This window comes from Hemibagrus wyckioides, linkage group LG13 (genome assembly GCF_019097595.1).
Source record: "Hemibagrus wyckioides isolate EC202008001 linkage group LG13, SWU_Hwy_1.0, whole genome shotgun sequence".
Classification (NCBI taxonomy): domain Eukaryota; kingdom Metazoa; phylum Chordata; class Actinopteri; order Siluriformes; family Bagridae; genus Hemibagrus; species Hemibagrus wyckioides.
The window spans coordinates 18,393,164-18,416,719 of record NC_080722.1 but is presented as its reverse complement, the minus strand read 5'-3'; the positions used below and the strand labels follow the sequence as shown (position 1 = coordinate 18,416,719).

Genomic DNA, 23,556 nt, shown 5'->3' with positions numbered 1-23,556 from the left:
AGTCAATATTTGATATGTTTGCAAAGGGAGAACTTGACAATGTTTAGCTAGAGAACAGAAATGCTTGGCTATACAAGAGAAAGCGGAACATTGCAACAGATATTTGCTCTCGAGCTGATGGGAGTGTCAAGTGCACCAGATTAGTTTGTAAAAACCAAAGGAACGTTTGCACAATAGAGACACAAAGCAGACATTTCCTACCACTACGGATAAACAAATTCCAAAAAAAAAATTCCAAAACAAATGCCAAGAAGCAAACAAGAAAACTCCATCAAGAGTTGCATCTGCCTTTACTTTACTAAACCAACTGTTCTTCATATGTTACTTTCTCCCTGATGGTGAATTCACAAGTGCAGCAAAGCCTCTCACCATGTGCTGCAACTCAAAACCTTCTACTTTTTATTGCATTTTCTCCAGCATTTTGTTGTGTTCATGTTCAGCATTAACATTTTTTGCACACCCTATTGTGGTGGTGAAAACAAACACATAGCGCTATAAGACTGTGTCATTTTCATAAGTTATTACCTTTTATCTAGTGGCAATATTTTAATGGTGTTAAAAGTTCCAAAATGGAGAAAGCCCCAAGTGCTTGTTGGTAATCATCTAAAAGTTGAAGACATTCAAGCACTAAAATTCTGTGCAAGGTCATCTGGCAAAGCTGTAACTTCATGCTGACCAGTGTAAATACTGTAAACATAAAACTTTTTTCTTTGCAAACAACTTAGTGATTCTTTTCAATATTATGGTCTATTTCAATACATTCCCAATGAAGGAAATTTCAGACCTAGGTTCTAACACTATTAAACATGGTAGACGGTATGGTGTGCTCTTGAAGTTATCTGTATCCAGAGAACGGACACTCGAGCACATCCACTCAGTTGTCTGCAGACATGAATGAGCCTCAGCATACCTCTGTAATTTAGATTTCTCCACTTCCCATTCCCTGAGGAGTTTGGGTACGACCACCTCCGAGCTGTCCTCCTTGTTCAGGGACCACAGGTCTTTGTTTTCCAATGGAGATTTGTAGCCTTTTATTGCCATTCTGGGAATCAGATTAAGATTAGAAGAAGATTGAGGATTGAGGTAAGACACTAAAGCAGGTTTAAGCTAGATTTAATAGTAGTATAACTCCTCATATGCAGAGTATTTGAACAATATGTGCTTCTTATGTCGTCATGTCTTATGTCGAAATTAAAAAGGCTTTTTAACATCAGTACTGGAGCAACAGGATATTATGAGCTTTATAGTTTTATACCACATGTATTGCTTTCCTACTCTGAGATCATGGATAGTTGTTTAATGGTTAATATCTGGCCCAGCCTGTACGACAACAAATGCGAATATTTGCAAATCATTTTAAGCTATGGCGGCGATGCCCAGTAGTGCAGTAGAGCCTGTGCTCGTTCTGGACATTGGTGATACAGTTCAGCGATAATGACTTTAATGTTTACTTTTATTAAATCCAAAAAAAGTGTCAAGCACAATTGCTAACAGAAAACAGCAAGGGAAGAGAAAGGTATTTGACACACTATATTCACACTACGCTGTTGTAAACCTATGGTGCAGAATAAAGATAAGATTCTACCTTGTAAACCACCAGAAGGTCATTCTTGAGAGGAAGCCAGCAGATGATTCAGGACATGGATTCTAGAAAATGAATAAAAGCATTATGGACACTTGGCAAGGACGTGCATTGCTGATCACAATTTGTTGACTAAATTAATGACACACTCTCTTTCCACACACAGCCACACTTACAGGATCAGTGACCACGTTGGAGAAGAGTGGAGGCTTCTCATTGAAGCAAGACAATATGAGCTCCGCCACCACGAAGGCAAAATACATGTAGAACGTTGTGAAACGCAGCTTGTCTCCAACCTCATCCTGCATAAAAACAAACAGCATCTCATTTAACCATCATGTTTGTCTAATATTAACAGCAGTTCACACACGTGGACATCCTCCCTCTTCCTGCTCTTCAACGCAGTGCATGACCCTCCTCAGTTTTGCATATGACATGGATTTTGTTTTTATTCAAGACAAAAAAAATACAGTGTATTGGCTGAAAAGTTCAGTACAAACGGTTTTTGACCTGATTTTTACTTTCTGTCCAATCAGATTTGATCATTCATATAATTATGGCACATGATAAGAATTAACATTTGAAGCTTTAGGATTAAAAAAAGCAAGAGAGATTCATGTAATGCATGAATTTTTACTCAAATGCTGCAGGCTGTATGATGTAGATAGCTTCAACCAAAAAAAAAGTATAAAATGTTAAGCACAGAGTGCTGAAGACTGCAATTATACATTTGCAGTCGATAAACCGCTAAGTTCTGTATTAGTGCTCAAAAAAAAAAAAATGATGACACTGATACTGATCATGGCCACAGATAAACTACTTAAAAAGCGTGTTTTCATAGTACCTAAAACTGGTACCAGATGCAAAAATATGTCAGATAAAAAAGCCTACATTGCTCTTTCTTTTGCAGTTGATCATAAACTCACATCAGAACTAGCTAAGCCATTTAATTATGCTGAAAGAGGCTTTAATTAAATATTGAGAGAAAGAAAAAGCAGCAAGGTGCACAAACTAAATACATTCTGAGAAAGCTTTGGCTCAGTTTTGCTAGCTAATATAAATAATATATAATAAATATAGCTAATAAAGAATTAGTAAATTGGTGCAAACCTCATGTCGGGCCTGTAGGATCTTTGAGCGGAAAGGCACGATGGCACACAGTACCGAGATCATCCAAAATATAAAAAGCACTCCAGACGACTGCACCCCTTTCAGACGCTCATACTGGATAAGAAAAGTGGCTAATAGCTGAATGAGAGAGACAGAGTGAGGTGAGACAGAGTCACTTAAAGAATTATGCATATTGGTTTCAAACAGAATACATCAGATATTTACACTCACTGGTGCAAATGTGTAGTACAGAAGAATCACACAGATACAGGTCAAGAGGTTCAATTAGTATCCACATAAAAAATTAGACCGAGGAAAAAATATAGTCTGAGTGAATGTGGCATGTATGTTGAAGGTTGGTTTTAAATATTTCAGACCCCCGCTTCACCAGTTGGCCTTCCTTGGATCACTAACCTCTGCACAGCAGGAACACCCAACGAAACCTGCAGCTAAGTTTCAGAGATGCTCTGACCCAGTCGTCTAGCCATCATAATCTTGCCATGGTCTCTCAGATCTCTACTCTTGGCCATTTTTCCTTTTTAAGTGCTGACTGTTCCCTTGCTGCCTAATATAGTATATCCCACACATTGACAGGTACCATTATAACAAGATCATCAGTATTATTCACTTCACCCGTCGGTTATGGCTGATAGGCTGTGGGAAAAATGGCTTCATAGAGATCGGTGTGAGCTGACAGAAAGTCTACAATAACTCAGACAACCTATTTTTTCATCTGCAGTCAGCAAAAAAGCATCTCAGAAAGCACAACATGACAAATCTTCAGGATGATAGACTAAAAATACCACACAACGTCCACATCTATCATCCAAATCTGAGTGGACGCAAGCTCACTGAAACTGGACTGTACCGGATCAGAAAAATGCTGATTCTGACTTCTAACATGAACAATCATTAACCGAACCTCTTGACCTGTATGTACTGCTTGAACAAGCAAAAGTGTACAAATGATCCTATTACAGTAGCCGTTGAGTGTATGTTTGTGTAGTATACTTTTTCTATTTGCAAATCCAGATTCAGACTGTGATTATTTGAACATTACCATAGTCATGCCAAGTATTAATGGGGTGACAAAGTATATTGGAGGTCTGAATATCTGCTGCTCCATTTCGCTGAAGGACCCAAAGAGGTCTGTCCAACACACAATCCATAAAATAATGCCACAAATCTGCACACACGGAGGAAAAAAAATGACAAAGTGAAGGCATTTAATCAGTAATATAACGCATAATGTTTTACTAATAATATTAAATTTCATTGTAAATCCTCAGTCTTAATAATACTTTTGAAACCACACAACAACACATCAATCAATATGATCAAGAAAAGACCATAAAGAGAAGACATCACTGAAGAGGTTGTATAACGGAGAAAAAAGCAGAGGAATGAAGTTGAACAGAGACAGATAGATATACATACACAGATAGATATACAGATAGATATACATATACAAAGCGTGGAACGTGAAGATGTTTGGAAATCTGTGTTTTGAAGAAGCTAAGCTATTACCGAAGCTTTGTGGGAGTGAATTCCACAGCCAGCAGGCCTGCATTCATGAAAGAAAGTCTAAATCTCGGGAATGAGTGTATACACTTGATTAATGTCCTCTAAAGGTCAGGGGTTGTAATGAACTAAGAGTTCAGCAACAGGTTGTATAAGTGTGGAAGAGGTATTTAGAGAACTTTTAGGCGTATTGAGTGTACTGCATTGCAGAGTGTTTTGCAATAAAGCAGGAAGTCGCTGTAAAAGATTTTGCAAGTCACAATGAGCATCTCTGTTAGAATTTCTGCAACTCACCGTTTTTATTCTGTTTAATATAGACATCATAATGTAGCCTCTGTTGTTCAGCTTGAGGTAAATGAAGTAAAAAGGGAAGACCACCCACAGGTAGATGCAGGGGATCCATGGAAGCACAGAAAGCTGAAAGCACTCTGTGAGGTCGGGGTTTTTATGGTATAGAGTCAGATTCAGGTCCTGAAAATGAAAATAAAAATTGTTACAGCTAACAGACGTCCATGTATCAGGAAGATGAGTTGCTTCAATTTAAAATATTTGTCAATATTTATGCAGAGAAAGTCTACTTATAAGAGTCCTTTTGTGGATTTCCGTTTTAAAATGGCCTGTCTGCACGTCATGTCACTTAGGGAGGGGGAAAACACACTGAATCTACTGTTGAGTGTTGCAGGAAATAACTGGCCACAATATTTGATTATTCTTGTGCATCTTTTTAATCAGCTGATGTTAATGTGCCCACAATTTTAATTTAGTTATGAGATACAAAATCATGGTTGTGTGTGTGCAGTACAAAGAGATTTATTTACTTAATAGATCCAAGATAAGATAGATAGATAGATAATTACTTAATAGATCCAAATGGTCCTGGCTGACTGGTTATGTTCATGGTGACTGGAAAATTGTGGAAAATCCACCCAATATTTTGTTCTCTTTTCTTGTAATCAAACCCATACTAAGAAGGGTACTGTATATATACTGTATTGCCAAAGTTTTAGGACACCCTAAGGTTGGCCCCTTAGTTCCAGTGAAAGGAACTCTTAATGATTCAGCATACCAGGACATTTTGGAAAAATTTCATGCTCCCTACTTTATAGGAACAGTTTGAGGATGACCCCTTCCTGCTCCAACATGACTGCACACCAGTGCACAAGGCAAGGTCCATAAAGACATGGATGAGTGGGTTTGGTGTGGAGGAACTTCACAGAGTCCTGACCTCAACCTGATAGAACACCTTTGGGATGAATTAGAGCGGACACTGTGAGCCAGACCTTTTCATCCAACATCAGTGTCTGACCGTTCAAATGTAGGTCTAGAGGAATGGTCAAAAAATTCCCATAAACACACTCCTGTTATAGCTGCAAAGGGCGGGCTAACTCCATATTAAATTTATGTGCATGTAAAGGCAGACGTCCCAAAACATTTGGCAATATAGTGTACAAGTATATAAGAGTATCCAAGAGTATAACAGATTGCAAATATTTTTTAAGTACAATAAACTACAATACAATTTAACTACAATAAAACACACCCTCATACCCCACCCTGTGCCCACCCGATGGCCCCCCCAATCCCCAGCAATCACCTTTACAAAAGAGGTGTAGAGTCACATATGATACAATACAACTATATCAAGTCACCACTGACTTGCTCACCATTGATAGACAAAGAAGACCATGATTAGTTTTCAGTTTCCTACAAACGGAGATGAATTTCATAAGAAATGAACTGGAAAAAAGCTGATTGTTGTAATTCCTACTTATAATTCCCACTATGTACAGTTTTCATGTCTAAAAATGGAGACATCAGTGTTTCTCTGTTTCACTTCTCCCTGTATGACCTTAGGGATTTTCCCAGACTTACAATGTCATTATTTCTGGTTTAGACTAGAATATATTCCCTAAACCTAAGCCTAAACCTGAGCCACCGTATGGATTTCCATAAAGTTTATGTGACGGAACATCAGGACATAAAAGAACAAATATGAACAGGGGCAGTGAGCACATAAAAGTATATCTCTGTAAAAAATGAGGAAGTGTCATTTGGACATCCATCAAGGGGAACAAGAGGAACTCAAAGTGAAAGAGCAAATCACAGGTTGTTAATAATATATACATTAACACGAAATTTCACTTAGTCATGCATTTCTCAGCAGTGTTTCTGTCACATAGAAGAAGGTTTTAGTGTCAAAAAGCTTAGCAGTGCTTTCTGTATAATTATTGGGCAGCGACTGCTGTTGAGGAATGTACTGGGCGAGTTCAAATCCAGAAGAAACCCAGCTTAAAAAGTAGAATATCTGTGACTCCCACTTTTTTCAGGTCTCCTCTTAATACTGGGTACTAGATTGGTCATATTTATATTTTTATAACATTAATATCACTTATATTGCTTTATTATCATGGAAGAGAAATGAGATTGTAGCTGTAGGGTACTCTGTGTGTTTCAAACACTCAGCTTGACAGCTTGTCATCTTGTTTTCTTAATATTTACAATATTATCTTGAGACCTTATTATCGTATTATTATCATAATGTGAAATACTTGTGGATTTTTTTATAGAAGTGCCAATGAATGGAATGTAGAAGCACATCACAGACGCTGCTTTGTGCGTGAGAAGAATGGCCTTGTTCCCATTCCCCTTCTGTTGATTAGAGCATCATTAGGTAATCACAGGCATCTGTCTCATCGTCTAAACAGTCTCCTGAGCGTCTCTTCTTTCTTTTTGTCATCTAATGTAGTGTGAATGGACGCTTGAAAAGATGTGATGGCTGACTGGGCACAGCTCTTGCTGCAAAATCAAACTATTGTGATTAGCTATTTTCTTTTCATAGCAAACTATTTTCTCTTTTGTCTTGCCACTCCTGCTAATAATAGTCGTATAATTTTGGATACAGCTGAGCTTCTTTAGACCTGACTGGCTAGGACCGGCACCGGCTAGGAAGCATATTAACATGACACTGTGTTGGTTTGAATGTAAGCGGGGATCACGCTGTGAAACCTGCAGTCAGTATGATAACATAATGACCTCAAAGCTGGACTACTCCTAGTAGTAATCTAAAAACTCGAGCTGTAGTACATTTTGCAGCTAGTGACTGATTACGTCAATTTTGCGATGCCACATACTGTTTCTACTTAACAATCTATGCAATAAAAAAAAATATAGCTGGTGAAATACATTTGTTTCCTTTGAGGTGACCGTGCTTTAGCTTGAAAATTTATTTTCAGCCACGCTGACATCTGCCTGCTTTTCCCGAACCTCCGTACAAATGTGCTGGATTTAGTTCATTGTTGTTTGTTTCCTCTCATGACTGGCACAGCTAAAGAGAGTCTTGAATAAAGAGGAGGTTGGCATGTGTGAACCAGATGTTCACTCCCAATGTCTGTTCAGTTGTAAGATGTTTTACTGAAGGGTTAAAAAACATTTCAACGATAGATGACACCTAGAGCCCTTTCTTCACAAAACTATGAAATGGACAAATCAGCACTTTATGTGCTAAAAAGTAGCGTAATATTCAAGTGAGCTGGAGATGATGTGCCCTCTCGGAAAGGGCTGCTGGAAGATAAACACAGCTGCCTGGGTTACTCTCAGTCTGTCAGCACAGTACTAAGTGTGAACATGTGTGTGTGTGTGTGTGTGAGAGAGAGAGAGAGAGAGATAGAATTCATAACACTCATATTAACTGGCATGGCCTTCCATCGGAGCCTGAACTTCAGTGTGAGACTCAATGTGACACATCTCTGACCTTCTGGGCGGAAAGAGGAAATTAGGAGAAATGTATCACATCCAAAGAAGCAACAGTTTATTCAACCGTGTAAACATTTACACAGAAGACAGAATATTTGTAATGCAGCAAGCCGCCTCTGCCTCTGCCTCCACCTCCTCTTGAGTAAATCACACACCTACTGCTGCCACGGCACTGCATGGATACTGGGGTTAAACATAGCTTTGTCTGGTGCTGCATGCATCTCTGTCTTCTTTAGCAAGTCCTCTTTAAGCTGGCAGACAGATGGCCCAATAACTGTCCTCAAAGCTGGATGAGGGACAGACTCCTTCAATTTATCCACTCGTACACACAGCTGCCAAATGAAACTCGAAACCCTCAAAACACTGGTGTGTTCATTTTGTCCAGAGCATATTATTATTTGATCACAAACGTTTATTATCTAGCACTAAATTAATGTGCAGTATAAAAAGAATAACAAGAAGCTCCAAGTGATATTTCTCGAAATGCTTTTTTCAACACAAAGCGTTTTGTAAGTAATTATTAGTCCTTTTCTACACAAATTTTTATTATTTTAGGATGTCTGCCTTAGAGAAAGAATAACAGCCCAGAGACTTGTCTCTTCTTGTAACAAGCTCAGAGAATGTTGTTGAAGGGATCTTAGGCCGCTGTTGAGGGAATTAAGTCCACTCCTGAGTGCAGAGCATTTTAATCTCCTTTATAATCTTTTGCTTGTGCATGTGGACTTCCCTCTTCGATTCAAACCACAGGATTTCAGACGGACTCAAACTCAAAGTTGGTCATTGCAAAACATTGGTTTTGTGTTTCCTCAGCCATTTCTGTCTTGATCATGAACTATATAATGCCATTGATGATTGAGCCCCCGAACCAACAGCTACAAAACAAACGCACAATTCCAGCAGTAGCTCGAATGACGCTTGGTGAGCCTTGTTTTTATGAAGGGTGCCAATATTTCTGAAGGGTACTATAACATAAGCGAACATTTACTGTTTTACTGAATGACAGAAATATTTAGAGATAAATAGTTAGTATCTATAATTAAACATGACCTCATTCATTATCAGTCAGATTGAGGAAGTGCGGCACATTTATGGCTCTGCGTGACAATTACCAGGGTGGCAGGTTTGCGTCTGCGGACCACGCCTTTAATTGTGAAGGGTGACGTGAAGAGGAACTGTGGAACTGTGGAAAATGGGGAGAGCGAAAATTGAGAACGCGTGCTGGAGTTTCTGGGTGTCTTCTGGTTCGTTCTCCCGAGCCAAGCCTTCTAATAAACTCTCTTGACAGGACATGTTAAATATGTGGAGGAGAAACAGTGGAAACACTGAAAGATGGGAATTTATAGGAAGTTTACTAGGACGGAAATGGAGCTTTAGGCGTGGTCTTTACACCCCTCACTTCTGTTGTTTCATAATTCCATGCTTCACATTGCATCATAAGTATTGGTATAATGCCAGTGAATGAATCAATGTCATGATTCAAGTCATTCTGAGGCACAGGAGCACAGGTATAAATGGACTGTTTTGAAATATCTGTACAAGAAAACTGCGCTAATGATGCATTCATTATGTAAAAAGGAATGTGCACACCTAGCTTCCACTTTATCACGCAAAAAGATTAGCAAAAACTGTTAGGTGAATTTTGCATAAATGGGACTTGCATTTTCATTCAAAACAGGACAGAATTCGGAAAATATTTTTGAAATGGTTTCTTATGCCATACCATTTACATATGAAGTTTATTTGTAGAAAAGGTCTATTTGTAGAAAAATACTTGTCAAATCCTAGCTACTAATAAACTCCCAACTAACTAATTAATAATAATGATAATAATAATCTTTTTTCTTGACAGAAAGTGCAGGCACCCCATGTATCCTCTTGTGAGTATGGGAGCTGGGTGGAAAGGGGGCGGGGCTTCCAGGCAACATACTGTAAGATAATATTGGGGAGATCGTTTCACCTGATTATATCATTATAGAGTAATACGCTGATTGGTTCATGTCACATTTTTATTCGGACACAAAAATCAGATCTTTTCATTTGAAGAAGAAGAAGAAGAAGATGCCTTGTCACATGTACATTACAGCATGGTGAAATGCTTTTCTTTGCATATCCCAGTTTGTTAGGAACCTGGGTTCAGAGTGCCGGATCAACCAGGAAACAGTACCCTGGAGCAGAGAGGGTTAAGGGCCTGGCTCAAGCTTCCCACAGTTGCGTCTTGGCCTAGCTGAGGTCTGAATCCCTGTTTGAGTAATAAGTGATACTTGCATTCCCTGCTGTTAAACTGCAGAGCTCCTACACCAAATGTGGTTAGGAAATGTCAGTTCTGGTAATACAATATTATCAGAAGATATGTTACCGGATAACAAGTCTGTCTAAAATCATGTACAGGCGATGGAATAGGATTAGACACGTTGATTATTCATCATCCATCATCTTTTAGTAATTTGATTCCTTCTAATTTACTTCCTACTGAAAGACCAGCGATGACTAAAATATGCACAAAGCATAGGTCTTTTTTGCCAAGTTACACACTGACTCATTTATCCACGAAAGCACAACTCATGCATCCAAATCCTGCATGCTCCCACCAACGTACTGTTTACAACTGCTTCCTGCCGGTCGCAAAGTGCTCCTGCTGAGCCACCTTCGTGCTAGCCAGACTCACAGCAGGCTTTGTGTTGTGTGTGTATGCTCGTGTGAGAGAGGGAGAGTAACAGACTCCTGCGCTCTTGTGTAATCGAATCCAGCCGGAAAAGCCAGGCAGCGGCGAGTGTAAAAGCTAAACCTGTGGTTGAGGTATGGTATGTGTAGATGTATGACACAGCACTTATCTTCCTGTGGGTTATTTCCTTATTTGGAATTTTTTTCCCCAGTGTTTATAAGTTATAAAAGCAGAGAAAAGAGCTTGTAGGTCATTTGATATTTTTCCTGTTATTTTACGTTCTGTTACATTATATTCCAGACATATACAGCATATAGGATGTACACGTTACAGTTCATGCCAGACATTCCAAATGACTCTTAAATGTCCTTCTGTGTTTGGTTTCAACTCACACGTAAGTCACATTGCATAAAAGCGACTGCTGAATAAACGCCGCACAGAACAAATTTCCATATTTGCACTTCTCCTCTACCACAGATAAAAACCACCAGACCCACCTTTTCTGTCCCACCTGACCCTTAGTGATATGAAAGCTTCGACGATATTCTTGATGATTGTTTAAGCTACAATCTACCACCAGATTGCTCCCTGTATGTTTGATTTCCCAGGAGCTGCACAGCAATCGTGAGAAAGAAAAATTAGCCTGTAATTCCAAACCGTTGCCACTCCATCACTCTGTACACACATGTGCTCCTGCCACAAAGGCCTCCTCTCATATGGATTTCCTGTCTGATCCCTGTAACAACAGTATACATTGTTCTCACCGACCTATTGAGAAAATGTAATTATGACAAAATTGGCAAGACTAACCCCGACGTTAAACATGAGCACCCGAGTTTATAGTCCACGTAATTGATTGATTGCTGTAAAAATGTCGTTCTCATGCGACTAACCCCCGCACAAAACGATTCCTAACAGAACAGGAGTTGTGTGAGGTGCATGTGAACAAATACATCTCACACTGTCCTAGGAGGAAGCTCTATTTTTACACTCCGAGGACTTAATGCAAATCCATTCAAGGACGTGTGAGCGGCAGTAAAACATAATGATCTATAATAATTTGCTCCTTCACAATACAAGGAAGGAATATTATGTTATTTGCACACTGATGTCATTTTGAGCCAGGAGGATTTTAAAATATTTTAGAGCGGTGAAGCATCTACCTAAACACAAATAATATAATGAAGCATTATCTGATTATTAAGCTTTACTTTTCTGACCACAACAGGTTCCTTGTTGCTTTTTTTAGCCTAACACCACAGCGGCTCTGCCTGACAATCATATGAGTGAACCAAGACCAAGAAGTGAAACCGATATGAGTGTGAAAGTGGACAGATAGGAAAGTGATTTTTTTTTCTCTGTTTGTTCAAGAACAACATAACAATTAAGGTATATATCGTGAGAGTTATGACTTGAGATCAACAGTCTCAAGACACCAAGTCTACTCTCTTTCAGTAAATGCAACTGTATTGTACAAGCAATATACTTTAATATGAACACAGAATACCCCGGATGTGCCTAGTTATCTAATCGGCCAATCGTGTGACATCCTATTTGACCATATAACCCACAGTCAGAGGAGGGAATTATTTATAATCGCAGTATTCGGTGTCACCCAAATGAGAATGGGATCAATTTTGAGTCTCAAGGTTTATTTTTCGTGTCGTCTCAGTGAGCTTTTCCTCAGCTCTCTCGCCTCTGGCTTGTTCATTAGAGATACATTTATAACTTAAATAAAGCTCCTTTTGACCACATCTAGTGTTAAAAGCTATAGAAGCTATAGAAATAACTGAAATGAGAGCAGAGAAGTGTAGAGATTCCTGAACATCCAGCTCATATGCATTGCAAAACAGTATCTTGTGATTTCTATCTCACTTTTGAAAGCACAAGAATGTGTCGAGTTCCACTGGGTGCTTTTTTCGTTGTAGTTTTTGCTCAGAACATGAGATGAGCAGTGATATCGGCTTGCTAGAGATAGGAGATTTGCAGGATGTGCTTCGAGATTTTCACACTAGAATAATCTAGTCACAGGGAATCAAGCTGGGGTTAGTTGGCCAGTTCAAAAAGTTGGGGGTGCAAATTTAAAAAATAAAAAAAAAAATAAAAAAATAAAACAATGTGGTTTTTCTTTCTTAGAAATGTATTTGTGAAAATAGCTTTGTTTGTAGCATTGCTTACATTGTCAGAAAACTGGTCAGAAACGGCATGTTCTGTCATTTAGCTGTCCCTTATAAGATTCTTCTCCCTCTCTAAGATTAAGTGAACTCAGAAATTAACGCAAAATTTAAAACAAAATAAATAATAAATAAATAAATAACTCTGCAAAATCCCGTCAGGGCAGTACAATAAAGTCACAAACACGCTGCAAAGGAAGGAATGTCACATGTTTTACAGCAGTAGTGAATTACACGGCCAAAGGGTTTCAGTGTACAGAGAAAGTGGCAGTGGAAGATTTTAAGAGGGAATCAGCTCAGATTAACTGCTCACTTGAATTAGCCAGGATTTGCCCTTACAACTCTATAAGGCCTTGAACCACTGAACCATTCTGCTGAAGTAATGCATCATGATAATGTCAGGCAAGTCCTAATACAGGTTGTTGCCCATAACTTGACCCATTTGGTTAGATATTGTATATCAAATACGTACACAATAATAAATCAAGATTTTATTCGTCACATACTTCATTACAGCATATACAATATACTGTATAACTTGCAATGACAAGACAACCCATCAACTAGACTGTGCAGATAAATAAACTACATTAAAAAACTAAATTTAGAAATGAATAGAAATGAAAAGAAACAGGAAGTGATAATACAATGTGATGTGCAACATGTTACATGTACATGTACTATTGAAAAGAAAAGTATCATTTGCCTTATTCAACTATTTCCTTTCAGTTTTGCCTCTTTGTCTATCTATCTATCTATCCATCCATCCATCCATCCATCCATCCATCCATCCATCCATCCATCTGTCTATCATTCCCATCATTAGGCTGTGCTTTTTGATTAACAAAACGAAAGAAATCAATAGAAAATGTTCAGGAAGGCAGTATGAAGTGAGAAAGTATGTGTTACAGTGAACTGAACTCCACTAAGAGTAAGCACACAGTATGGGAGAAGTGTAATCTCCGTAGGAGTATCCGATACTGGCATGCTCTCTCTTTTTTTTGCAAGCTCCTATCTAAACCAAAATGAATTATTTAAATGGATTGAAACACAACCAGCAACTCTTCTAAATGATGTGTAGCCTCCATGTGACCTACTTATGATCAAATGCAAACTGCATGGCCAAAAGCCCTGAAACTAGTCACTGTAATAAAAAAAAAAAAAAAAACAATTAATCATCCATGCGATCATTGTGCACCGAAGACATGAAGTGGACGCTCACGTATCTGTAACTTCACCAGGCGGCTGCAGTGACTAGCAGACATTTTTAGCAGACAGAAAAACTTCTGTAAACCCTATTCGGCTCACCCGAGTATTACGGACATCCGACTGTTGCGATACAGTGAGACACAAGAGACGTGATGATGACAGATGTGTGCTGCTTTCACGTGCAAGATCTATGCAGGAGTTAAAACCAGCCTCAATATGAATCAGGACAAAATGCTGAGTCATTTCTGCAAACCTCAGTAGATAACTAGTACAGTAGATAGTTTAGTCTGCTCTTTTTCTTCAGTATTTGACTAATTCATTAAAATGCTCTATCGCATTTTAAAAGTCAAACCTAAAATGTTTGGCCTGTGGGGATACTGTTATACACTGAAAGCTTCCATTGAAGCAAAATCAGTGTAGCGATTAGTTAAAATGAGGATTCACTTCAATAAAGCCTCCAGTCTGTTCAGCTGAGGTCAGGAAACATAGCTCTTGTGTGCTCTAAGCATGACAAGTCAAAGGCCTCAACATCCTCAAGAAAATCTTTCTCTCTCACTCTCTTTTGTAAACTTCTCTTTTCTCTCCTTTCACACAGCTCTGTTACTCCTACTCACCTCCATGACTTGAAACATTTGGCTGTACGCAATTCACTATGCACTCTTGGGTCTAGTCTATGAAGTTTAAAAGGGTAATATTGTCTCAAATGGAGCAAACGAACGCATTAAATCAGACGCCGCTAGCTTTAGCCGCATACAGTGTTTTTAAAAATACAAATCGCACAGCATGGGCTAATTTAAAAGTGGTTTGTAAGACGTCTTGCCCGCCGCAGTGTCGTTTTGGCCATCTTGAAAATGTTTTCTCATCCAGAGTCAGCGCCTGGTAGCCCTGCGTCTCTTTTGCTATGTCACAGAGCTGTGAGTGATGAAGTGTCCCACATTCCACACTTGGTTTTTTCGGTTGACTCAACCAGGTACTTGAAGTGCACTTCTTGTTGGAGTTTTCATCATGAACACACGCTATTTACACTCCATGCAAGGATGCAATTTAGGACATACTTTAAGTTTTCCACAAAACAACCCTGCTACAGCAATATGAATCGGTTTAACGATCAACTTTTTGATATCAATTCAGCCACAAGCTCGGACACGGGCTAAGTTTCAGATATGATTAGAAGTACGTTACTCTGAAGGCAGAGAGAACGTGGGTCAGCCACATTGTTGAGTGCACATCTGTCTTCCCCTCCTCCATCGGCTTTCATTCAGCCTGTTGATGTAGCATTCAGGTCTGGCATAGTTAGAGTGCAGTGCAGAACCCTAACGCCTAGAACTTGCTATGCTTGTGAACTACAGACGAAGCCTAGAAGAACTTTGAACCTCTGAACACCAGGACTTTCAAGTTTTTCTTGTCCCCTAACACAAAGCATTGCTCATTAGCTGACGAAGTACATCTAACATTCCAGGATACACATGGACAGTAAAGCTAAGTTACAGCTCTGTTTAAGCTAAGTTACAGCTCTAAGTTTAGTAAAGCTAAGTGCTAGCTCTGTGCTTCAGGTATTGTGCTGATGTTGAGAAGGCTGTTTCTTATGCCTTGGGCAAGATCCTTATCAGTCCACGGCTTCTTTATTTAACATAAAGAAAAATGCTTACTGTCACTATGATGGATTGAGTATATAAGCAGTGGCACTGATAATATACATACGGTATACTATTACTCGCAAGTCTTATCTTTATTGATTAGCACAAACTATGAATGGAAAGGCAATGTGCCTCAGCTTTTGGTGAGTCAGAATGAAGTTGCTCCATGTCTAACACACTGAATATGAATGGGATGGATGAATCACCTTCTGGAGGTCAGAAGTTACTAGTTACAACAGTAAGTTACTTATTTAATTTTTTTTTACGGCAAAAACTCTCAACCAAAAACATCATGTTTACATATATATTTATACATATATTTTTTTAAGATTTATTTATTTTATGCGCACTGCATAGTTCTGTATAAATTATATCATTTCTATTACACTCATATATATATACACTATATTGCCAAAAGTATTCGCTCACCCATCCAAATAATCAGAATCAGGTGTTCCAATCACTTCCATGGCCACAGGTGTATAAAATCAAGCACCTAGGCAGGCAGACTGTTTTTACAAACATTTGTGAAAGAATGGGTCGCTCTCAGGAGCTCAGTGAATTCCAGCGTGGAACTGTGATAGGATGCCACCTGTGCAACAAATCCAGTCGTGAAATTTCCTCGCTCCTAAATATTCCACAGTCAACTGTCAGCTGTATTATAAGAACGTGGAAGTGTTTGGGAACGACAGCAACTCAGCCACGAAGTGGTAGGCCACGTAAACTGACGGAGCGGGGTCAGCGGATGCTGAGGCACATAGTGCGAAGAGGTCGCCAACTTTCTGCAGAGTCAATCGCTACAGACCTCCAAACTTCATGTGGCCTTCAGATTAGCTCAAGAACAGTGCGCAGAGAGCTTCATGGAATGGGTTTCCATGGCCGAGCAGCTGCATCCAAGCCATACATCACCAAGTGCAATGCAAAGCGTCGGATGCAGTGGTGTAAAGCACGCCGCCACTGGACTCTAGAGCAGTGGAGACGCGTTCTCTGGAGTGACGAATCGCGCTTCTCCATCTGGCAATCTGATGGACGAGTCTGGGTTTGGCGGTTGCCAGGAGAACGGTACTTGTCTGACTGCATTGTGCCAAGTGTAAAGTTTGGTGGAGGGGGATTATGGTGTGGGGTTGTTTTTCAGGAGCTGGGCTTGGCCCCTTAGTTCCAGTGAAAGGAACTCTGAATGCTTCAGCATACCAAGACATTTTGGACAATTCCATGCTCCCAACTTTGTGGGAACAGTTTGGAGCTGGCCCCTTCCTCTTCCAACATGACTGTGCACCAGTGCACAAAGCAAGGTCCATAAAGACATGGATGACCGAGTCTGGTGTGGATGAACTTGACTGGCCTGCACAGAGTCCTGACCTCAACCCGATAGAACACCTTTGGGATGAATTAGAGCGGAGACTGAGAGCCAGGCCTTCTCGTCCAACATCAGCGTGTGACCTCACAAATGCGCTTCTGGAAGAATGGTCAAAAATTCCCATAAACACACTCCTAAACCTTGTGGACAGCCTTCCCAGAAGAGTTGAAGCTGTTATAGCTGCAAAGGGTGGACCGACATCATATTGAACCCTGTGGATTAGGAATGGGATGTCACTTAAGTTCATATGTGAGTCAAGGCAGGTGAGCGAATACTTTTGGCAATATAGTGTATATTAATAATTATACTATATTGCCAAAAGTTTTGGGATGCCTGCTTTACATGCACATGAATTTAATATGGAGTTAGCCCGTCTTTTGCAGCTATAACAGCTTCAACTCTTCTGGGAAGGCTATACACAAGGTTTAGGAGTGCGTTTATGGGACTTTTTGACCATTCCTCTAGAAGCGCATTTGTGAGGTCAGGCACTGATGCTGGACGAGATGGTCTGGCTCACAGTCTCCACTCTAATTCATCCCAAAGGTGTTCTATCAGGTTGAGGTCAGAACTTTTTCTCCACACCAAACTCTCTCGTCCATGTCTTTATGGACCTTGCTTTGTGCACTGGTGTGTTGGAACAGGAAGGGGTCATCCCCAAACTGTTCCCACAAAATTAGGAGCATGAAATTGTCCAATAGTGTACTGAAGCATTAAGAGTTCCTTTCACTAGAACTGAGAAACAACACCCGAATTCAATGATTTGTAGGAGTGTCCCAAAACCTTTGACAATATAGTGTATCATATTCTCCACAGACTACTATATTTTACTACACGTTTATTTCATTATTATATGTCTATTATATTTTACTATATTCTATTTTTCCTGTTTTTTTTTATTGCTGAGGGACGAGTACCTAAGGAAAACTATTTTGCTGTGTCACCTCACACGTACAGAATATAACATGTATGTGACAAACAAATAACCTCGAACCTACAGAATGACACAGCGGAATTCTCGATTCTGATTGGCTGATTCATTTTCTTTCTCGGCTCTAGCTGGATACAAGGCAAATGGCATGTTTATTATATATTAACAGATATGTTATACTGAAAAATGTGTGCGGTTGTTCGTATGAAGGTTTTTTTTGAAGAGTCATTGCTTCAATTGGTCTCTGTGCTTTGTAACTGTTTCCAACACAGGAATGCTTTCAGCAAAGAGGGATTAATATTTTCTCATTAACATGACAAGCTGCATTTTTTGTCTTCTTAACAAACAAAGGATGGTGGCAGATGGTGATAGGCTATTTTTAGCTGTTACAACAAGAAAAAACAGGAGCTAACTTGCTTCTCAGACATTCCAGAAAATGTAATTAACTGCAAAGAAAGTAAGATATCTGTGAGATATAAGAGAAATAAACACTTTGGTATGTGCTGTTTACTGTACGGGAAGACAACCGACTTTGTGTTACATCGCATCATACCACCAGTTGGTTACTTATTTTCCTATAACAGCATGCTCTTTGTACAATTGTCCTGATAATTGGGGCAGTTTTTACATGCATTTATTTTACTGTAATCAATCTATAGCAAAAATAAGTGAACTGAAATCAAATTATTTTTTTACTTTTATTATTTTTTTTTAAATAATTGTCTTCTGATTTCCCCTTTATTTAAACCTCTCACCACTGTAAGATCCTTATACATCATAAGAAAATGCTATATTGTTTGTAAAACCAACAGTGGAGCTGATTTTTTTCATCTTCATAGCCGTAACAAACGTCCCTTATTAAGCATTATTAATACTTAAGAATATTAGTTATCACATTTAATCCAAAAATTAAAAAATTTAACAGATTTTGAGAGAACCTAGATTTCCAACATGGTCACTACTACACGGCTTTACACAGCAATGTTTAAAGGAAAGGTTAAGTTTAATATATTTAAGAAACACGTTTGAGACAACCCACTGTTCAAGAGGTCATCTCATCTTAACTGCTTAGCTGTTCATCTCATCTCATCTGTGTTATATATTAGGCTACTTCTAGCTTTCTATTTAGATACATATTTAGAAGAAATATTTTGGTTGTGTTCAGGGTTGCAGCATTGCAGAACGGTATACGGTGATAAGGAAATCCAAGAAAAGTTCTTTTTAGTCAAAACTAAAAAGTCTAAAGGCGGGATTACACCCTCAACCATGCACCTATTGTATGAATCTTCTACTTAGAAAGCTTCAGGTAGTGTACTTTTAAATCTTTGCACTATGTGCCTTAAATCAAGGTGCACCATATCTACGTTTTCAGGTAAAAGATACGTATTAAAACTACAAACGCTGTACTACTCAGGCAAGCATCCCAGAGACAAGAAAAGCTACAGTTCCATACAACATTAAACCCATAATTTGTTACTCTTCCACCTTTATGAAGACTTGAACTCACTGAGGTAAATAAGGCATCCGTATGGATTAATTAAGCTTGTGTAGTCCCATATACAGTATAAATGCACTCCAGAAGCAGCATTTTCGAACTGCAGGTCCTCAGGATCCAGGATAAACTCTAACCTAGTCATTCCTCATACTAGAGCTCTTACAATCATCTCTACTATCACCCACATGCCGGTCACCTCGCTGACGGACATCATGGACAATCTCTTCACGTGTTACTGTCACTTTTGATGGTCGAGGCTCTATTTCCACTTTGTTATACAGTACGAATCATATTTTTTCACACTTCTACAACACCTAATTTAATAATACAAATAATCTGCTTTGTACTGCTGCTTCATCTGCCTCTATAAAGGGCTGTTCAGACACTACAACTACACAGATATTATTTATTTTACTGTGGCTATATAAATATTTGTTTATCTTTTGTACACTTGTTTATACTGTGACTGCACACGTCCCAGAGCGCTTACAGTGTGTGAGATGTGCACTTTACCTACATTCTTATTAGGCATACATACTAATATTTGTACTTGTATACTATTATTTATATTCCACTTCTCTCCCTTTATCTTCTCTCTCTCTCTCTCTCTCTCTCTCTGTGTGTTTATGCATTTACCGTACTGCAAAGTTGTACAGTATCTGAGCCTCAAAACAAGCATTCCTAGTAATAACTAGTTTATAATCACGTCATAAATATTACATTACCTAATAAATGTTGTGACACCTAACTCTAACACCATCATTAAGCCTCTATACCCAAAAGGAAAGGAAACCTCTAGGGTTTTCCCCCTGTTTGTTTGTTAGCTTTGCTTTGTTTTTGATTTGTTTCACTGACATTTTCTGACAAATCCACTTTAAAGCCTGAGCTTGAACTGAGACTAAAAGCACGACCCGCGCCAGGAGGCAGCCATGTCTCCTTCTGCTAGACAAAGTTAAACTGTGATCATTGCTGCTGCCTGTGCTTCTCAAACCCTCAACCAAACAACACGCATTTCCACACCGAGAGACATTTTGTAGCTTTGTTGTAGTAACAACATCCTAATTCCCACCGGGGAACATCCTCCAGCAGCGTGAACGCGCTCCAGAGGCGTTCACAATAGGTTTTACTCATGGCACTGTTGGAGCTTTCATAGCCTACAATCAGAGAAAATGCTTCTTCACTGCGTGTTAGGGAAAAGTGTAGTCGTGTTACACAACTGCATTGTGGTCACTAATTGGGCAATAAGTCTAACTTGACCATTAGACGATTTGATACTCACCCAGAAGGGAAGTTTAGATCCGCACAAAAGCTCCATCTGTGCGCTGCGCCTCAACCCCACTGTCCCTCAAGGCAGAACGCGGTTTTGTGTCTTCCCAGCTTCTTCTGGTCAAACATATATCACCTCTCTCTCTCACACACACACACACACTCATACACACACACACACACACATACACACACACGAGCGGCTTGCGGTGTGTAATCCGGCTGAGAGATGGACGGTGTAGGGAAAGTGTTGCCCCCCCCGCTGTCGCGGAACAGGAGAAGTCAGACGGAGGTTGTCATGACTTGAAGGCCCCGCCCACAGCCCCGCCTCTTGGGTACAACACGCGCGCACACACACACGCACACACACACTTGTTTATCTCGCTAGTCTGTAATCGTGACATAATTATAAAAGTACCCAATAAAATATAAACACACACACACACATAAAAAGTACTTAATTAAGTATAAAAAGTATGAAAATAATATATAATATTAATAAAATAATATATAATAATACCTAATAATATATATCGCTTTCCTTAACATCAGCACCTAAAAGGATACGGTTTTCCCTGTTTGTTTGTTTGTTTTGTTTCATTTTTAAAATAAGATTTGGAATAAGAAAGAAGTTTACATGGCAAAACTGTCTGGTATTCCTATACTTGTGGGGGCATTTGATATAACAGCAAATTATGGCAAAATGGCAAATGCCAATACATCATACTTATATTAATATACTATATCTTTACATCACTATATGGCATTTCAGAAAAGTTGTACATTGATTTGCATTTTAATGAGTGAAATAAGTATTTGATCCCCTATCAATCAGAAAGATTTCTGGCTCCCAGAAATAAAAGGCTCCTGTCTTTTATACAGGTAAGGAGCTGAGATTACAGCAGGAGCACTCTCGGGGAGTGCTCTTAATCTTGAATGAGAACCTCCTTCCCTCAGCCAGGGCATTGAAAATGGGTCGTGGATGCAAAGAGGAGTGGGCCCAAATTCCTTGAGATGTGAGATGTGTGCAAACCTGGTGGCCAACTACAAGAAATGTCTGACGTCTGTGATTGCCAACAAGGGTTTGCCACCAAGTACTAAGTCATGTTTTGCAAAGGGGTCAAATACTTATTTCACTCAAATGCAAATCAATGTATAACTTTTTTGAAATGTGTTTTTCTGGATTTTTTTGTTGTTATTCTGTCTCTCACTGTTCAGATAAACCTACCATTAAAATTACAGACTGATCATTTCTTTGTCAGTGGGCAAACGTACAAAATCAGCAGGGGATCAAATAATTTCATATAAATATCATATAAATATATATATACTTGATATTCATTTATTTTAGATTCTTCTTTTTCTTCTAGTGTATTTCTTATATTTTATATTCTAGTTTGACATTTTTTCCCCCATTATAGGACAGTCGTAAAAAAAACATTTCACTACATGTCATATTGTGTATGATTGTGTAGGTGACAAAAAAAAGTTGAAACTTGTATCAGTCTGTATGTTCATCCCAAATTCACTACATCTGGTAATAGTTCTGGTTTCAGCTAGTTCAGGTTTCTTTTAACGTATTTGTTCTAATATTTTAGCATTTCTACCGTAACAACAGATACAGTATATTGCAAACATTCCGTATAAACGAACAAACAAACAAACAAAAAGGTTTTCAGTGAAGAAACATTTGTTTAGCATTTTTGGAAGGAGTCTCTAGAGTCAGCACTCTGTAACAGTCAGATATAGAGCTGTTCCTTTATGTTCCTAAAGCTGTCCTTTATGTTTTCCAGCCCAGGATGGCCTTCAGGACAGAAGGGCTTTGGGGTTTTTCACTTCAAGAAAGAGAAAAAAGTGAGAAGCTATTAAAACAAGACCTATTTTTTTTTAGCTCTTTTGTGCACCAACCTAACCATTACATATATCTACATACAAATAAAACATAAAGAAATCTTCCAGCTTAAACACATCTACACACCTCCCTCCATAAACACATGCTGACTTCCTTCATTAAAATATGCAGACAAACACACTTTGCCCTAAGAACACACTAACACTTTACTCCAAAAACCACACACACACTCTTCCGAGCACTATTAAAACTCTGCACAGCTGTCTCAACCCACATACTGTAACCCACACACACAAAGGCAAAAACTTTGTGACACACCAGATTCATGAAGGAGCCAAGGAGCAGACATTTTGCATTTTAAGTCCAAAAAAAATTTTGCATTTCAAATAACACACACACACGCACACACACACATTATTATTATTATTTTATGTAGCTGAAAATGCTTTTCACAAAATATAAATGAATCCCACAATATCAAATTTATTAGACATGAACCCCTTCAGTTTTCTGATCACAAATTTATTTAACAAGTATAATCAAACCAATAGACCTATTTGTTAGATCATGTTCATTTATCTTTGTAATTTGAGCTTGAGCTTTTAAAACCTTCTACCAACAAAACCATAAATATAAATAAACCCTCAATTAAAAACCTTCAAATAAACGCTCTTAACTCTAGTAATGAAATAATAAGCATAATAACTAACCATATTTTTGTGCTGTAATGTAAAAACATGACCAATGGACCACACTTACACTCTCATTACATCACTCTTCATTCTCATTACTATAATCAATTCCCATTAGTTTTAATGCAGATCATTTATAATAATGTGTATGAATATGCAGGAATAACTGAATGATTACACTTGTAGTATGATGGTTTAAAAATAATAAGCAATATAATTTAGCTGGAACTGGGATGACAATCAGTAACACTGGGATTAACACCTGAACCAGTGAAAAGGACGAGCAAATCTCTGTTGAAACAGCAAGTCCGCCCTCTC

The 23,556-nt window shown here is 38.7% G+C and overlaps 1 protein-coding gene across 3 annotated transcripts in view; it reads right to left on the bottom strand.

The window, feature by feature from the left end:
• Window positions 1-20,964, bottom strand: part of abcc3 (ATP-binding cassette, sub-family C (CFTR/MRP), member 3) — a 45,075-nt gene extending 24,111 nt beyond the window's left edge. The window contains exons 1-7 of one of the 3 annotated variants that reach the window (XM_058406036.1): window positions 20,708-20,964; window positions 4,508-4,684; window positions 3,753-3,878; window positions 2,693-2,830; window positions 1,759-1,884; window positions 1,586-1,647; window positions 911-1,042 (exon numbers count right to left, since the gene is read on the bottom strand). In XM_058406036.1, the coding sequence (XP_058262019.1) occupies window positions 911-1,042; window positions 1,586-1,647; window positions 1,759-1,884; window positions 2,693-2,830; window positions 3,753-3,878; window positions 4,508-4,684; window positions 20,708-20,743 (797 nt within the window). In that variant the 5' untranslated portion in view covers window positions 20,744-20,964. The remainder of the gene's footprint in view (window positions 1-910; window positions 1,043-1,585; window positions 1,648-1,758; window positions 1,885-2,692; window positions 2,831-3,752; window positions 3,879-4,507; window positions 4,685-20,707) is intronic. The other 2 variants (XM_058406034.1, XM_058406035.1) reach the window with 2 other exon arrangements.
• Window positions 20,965-23,556: the final 2,592 nt, after the last annotated feature.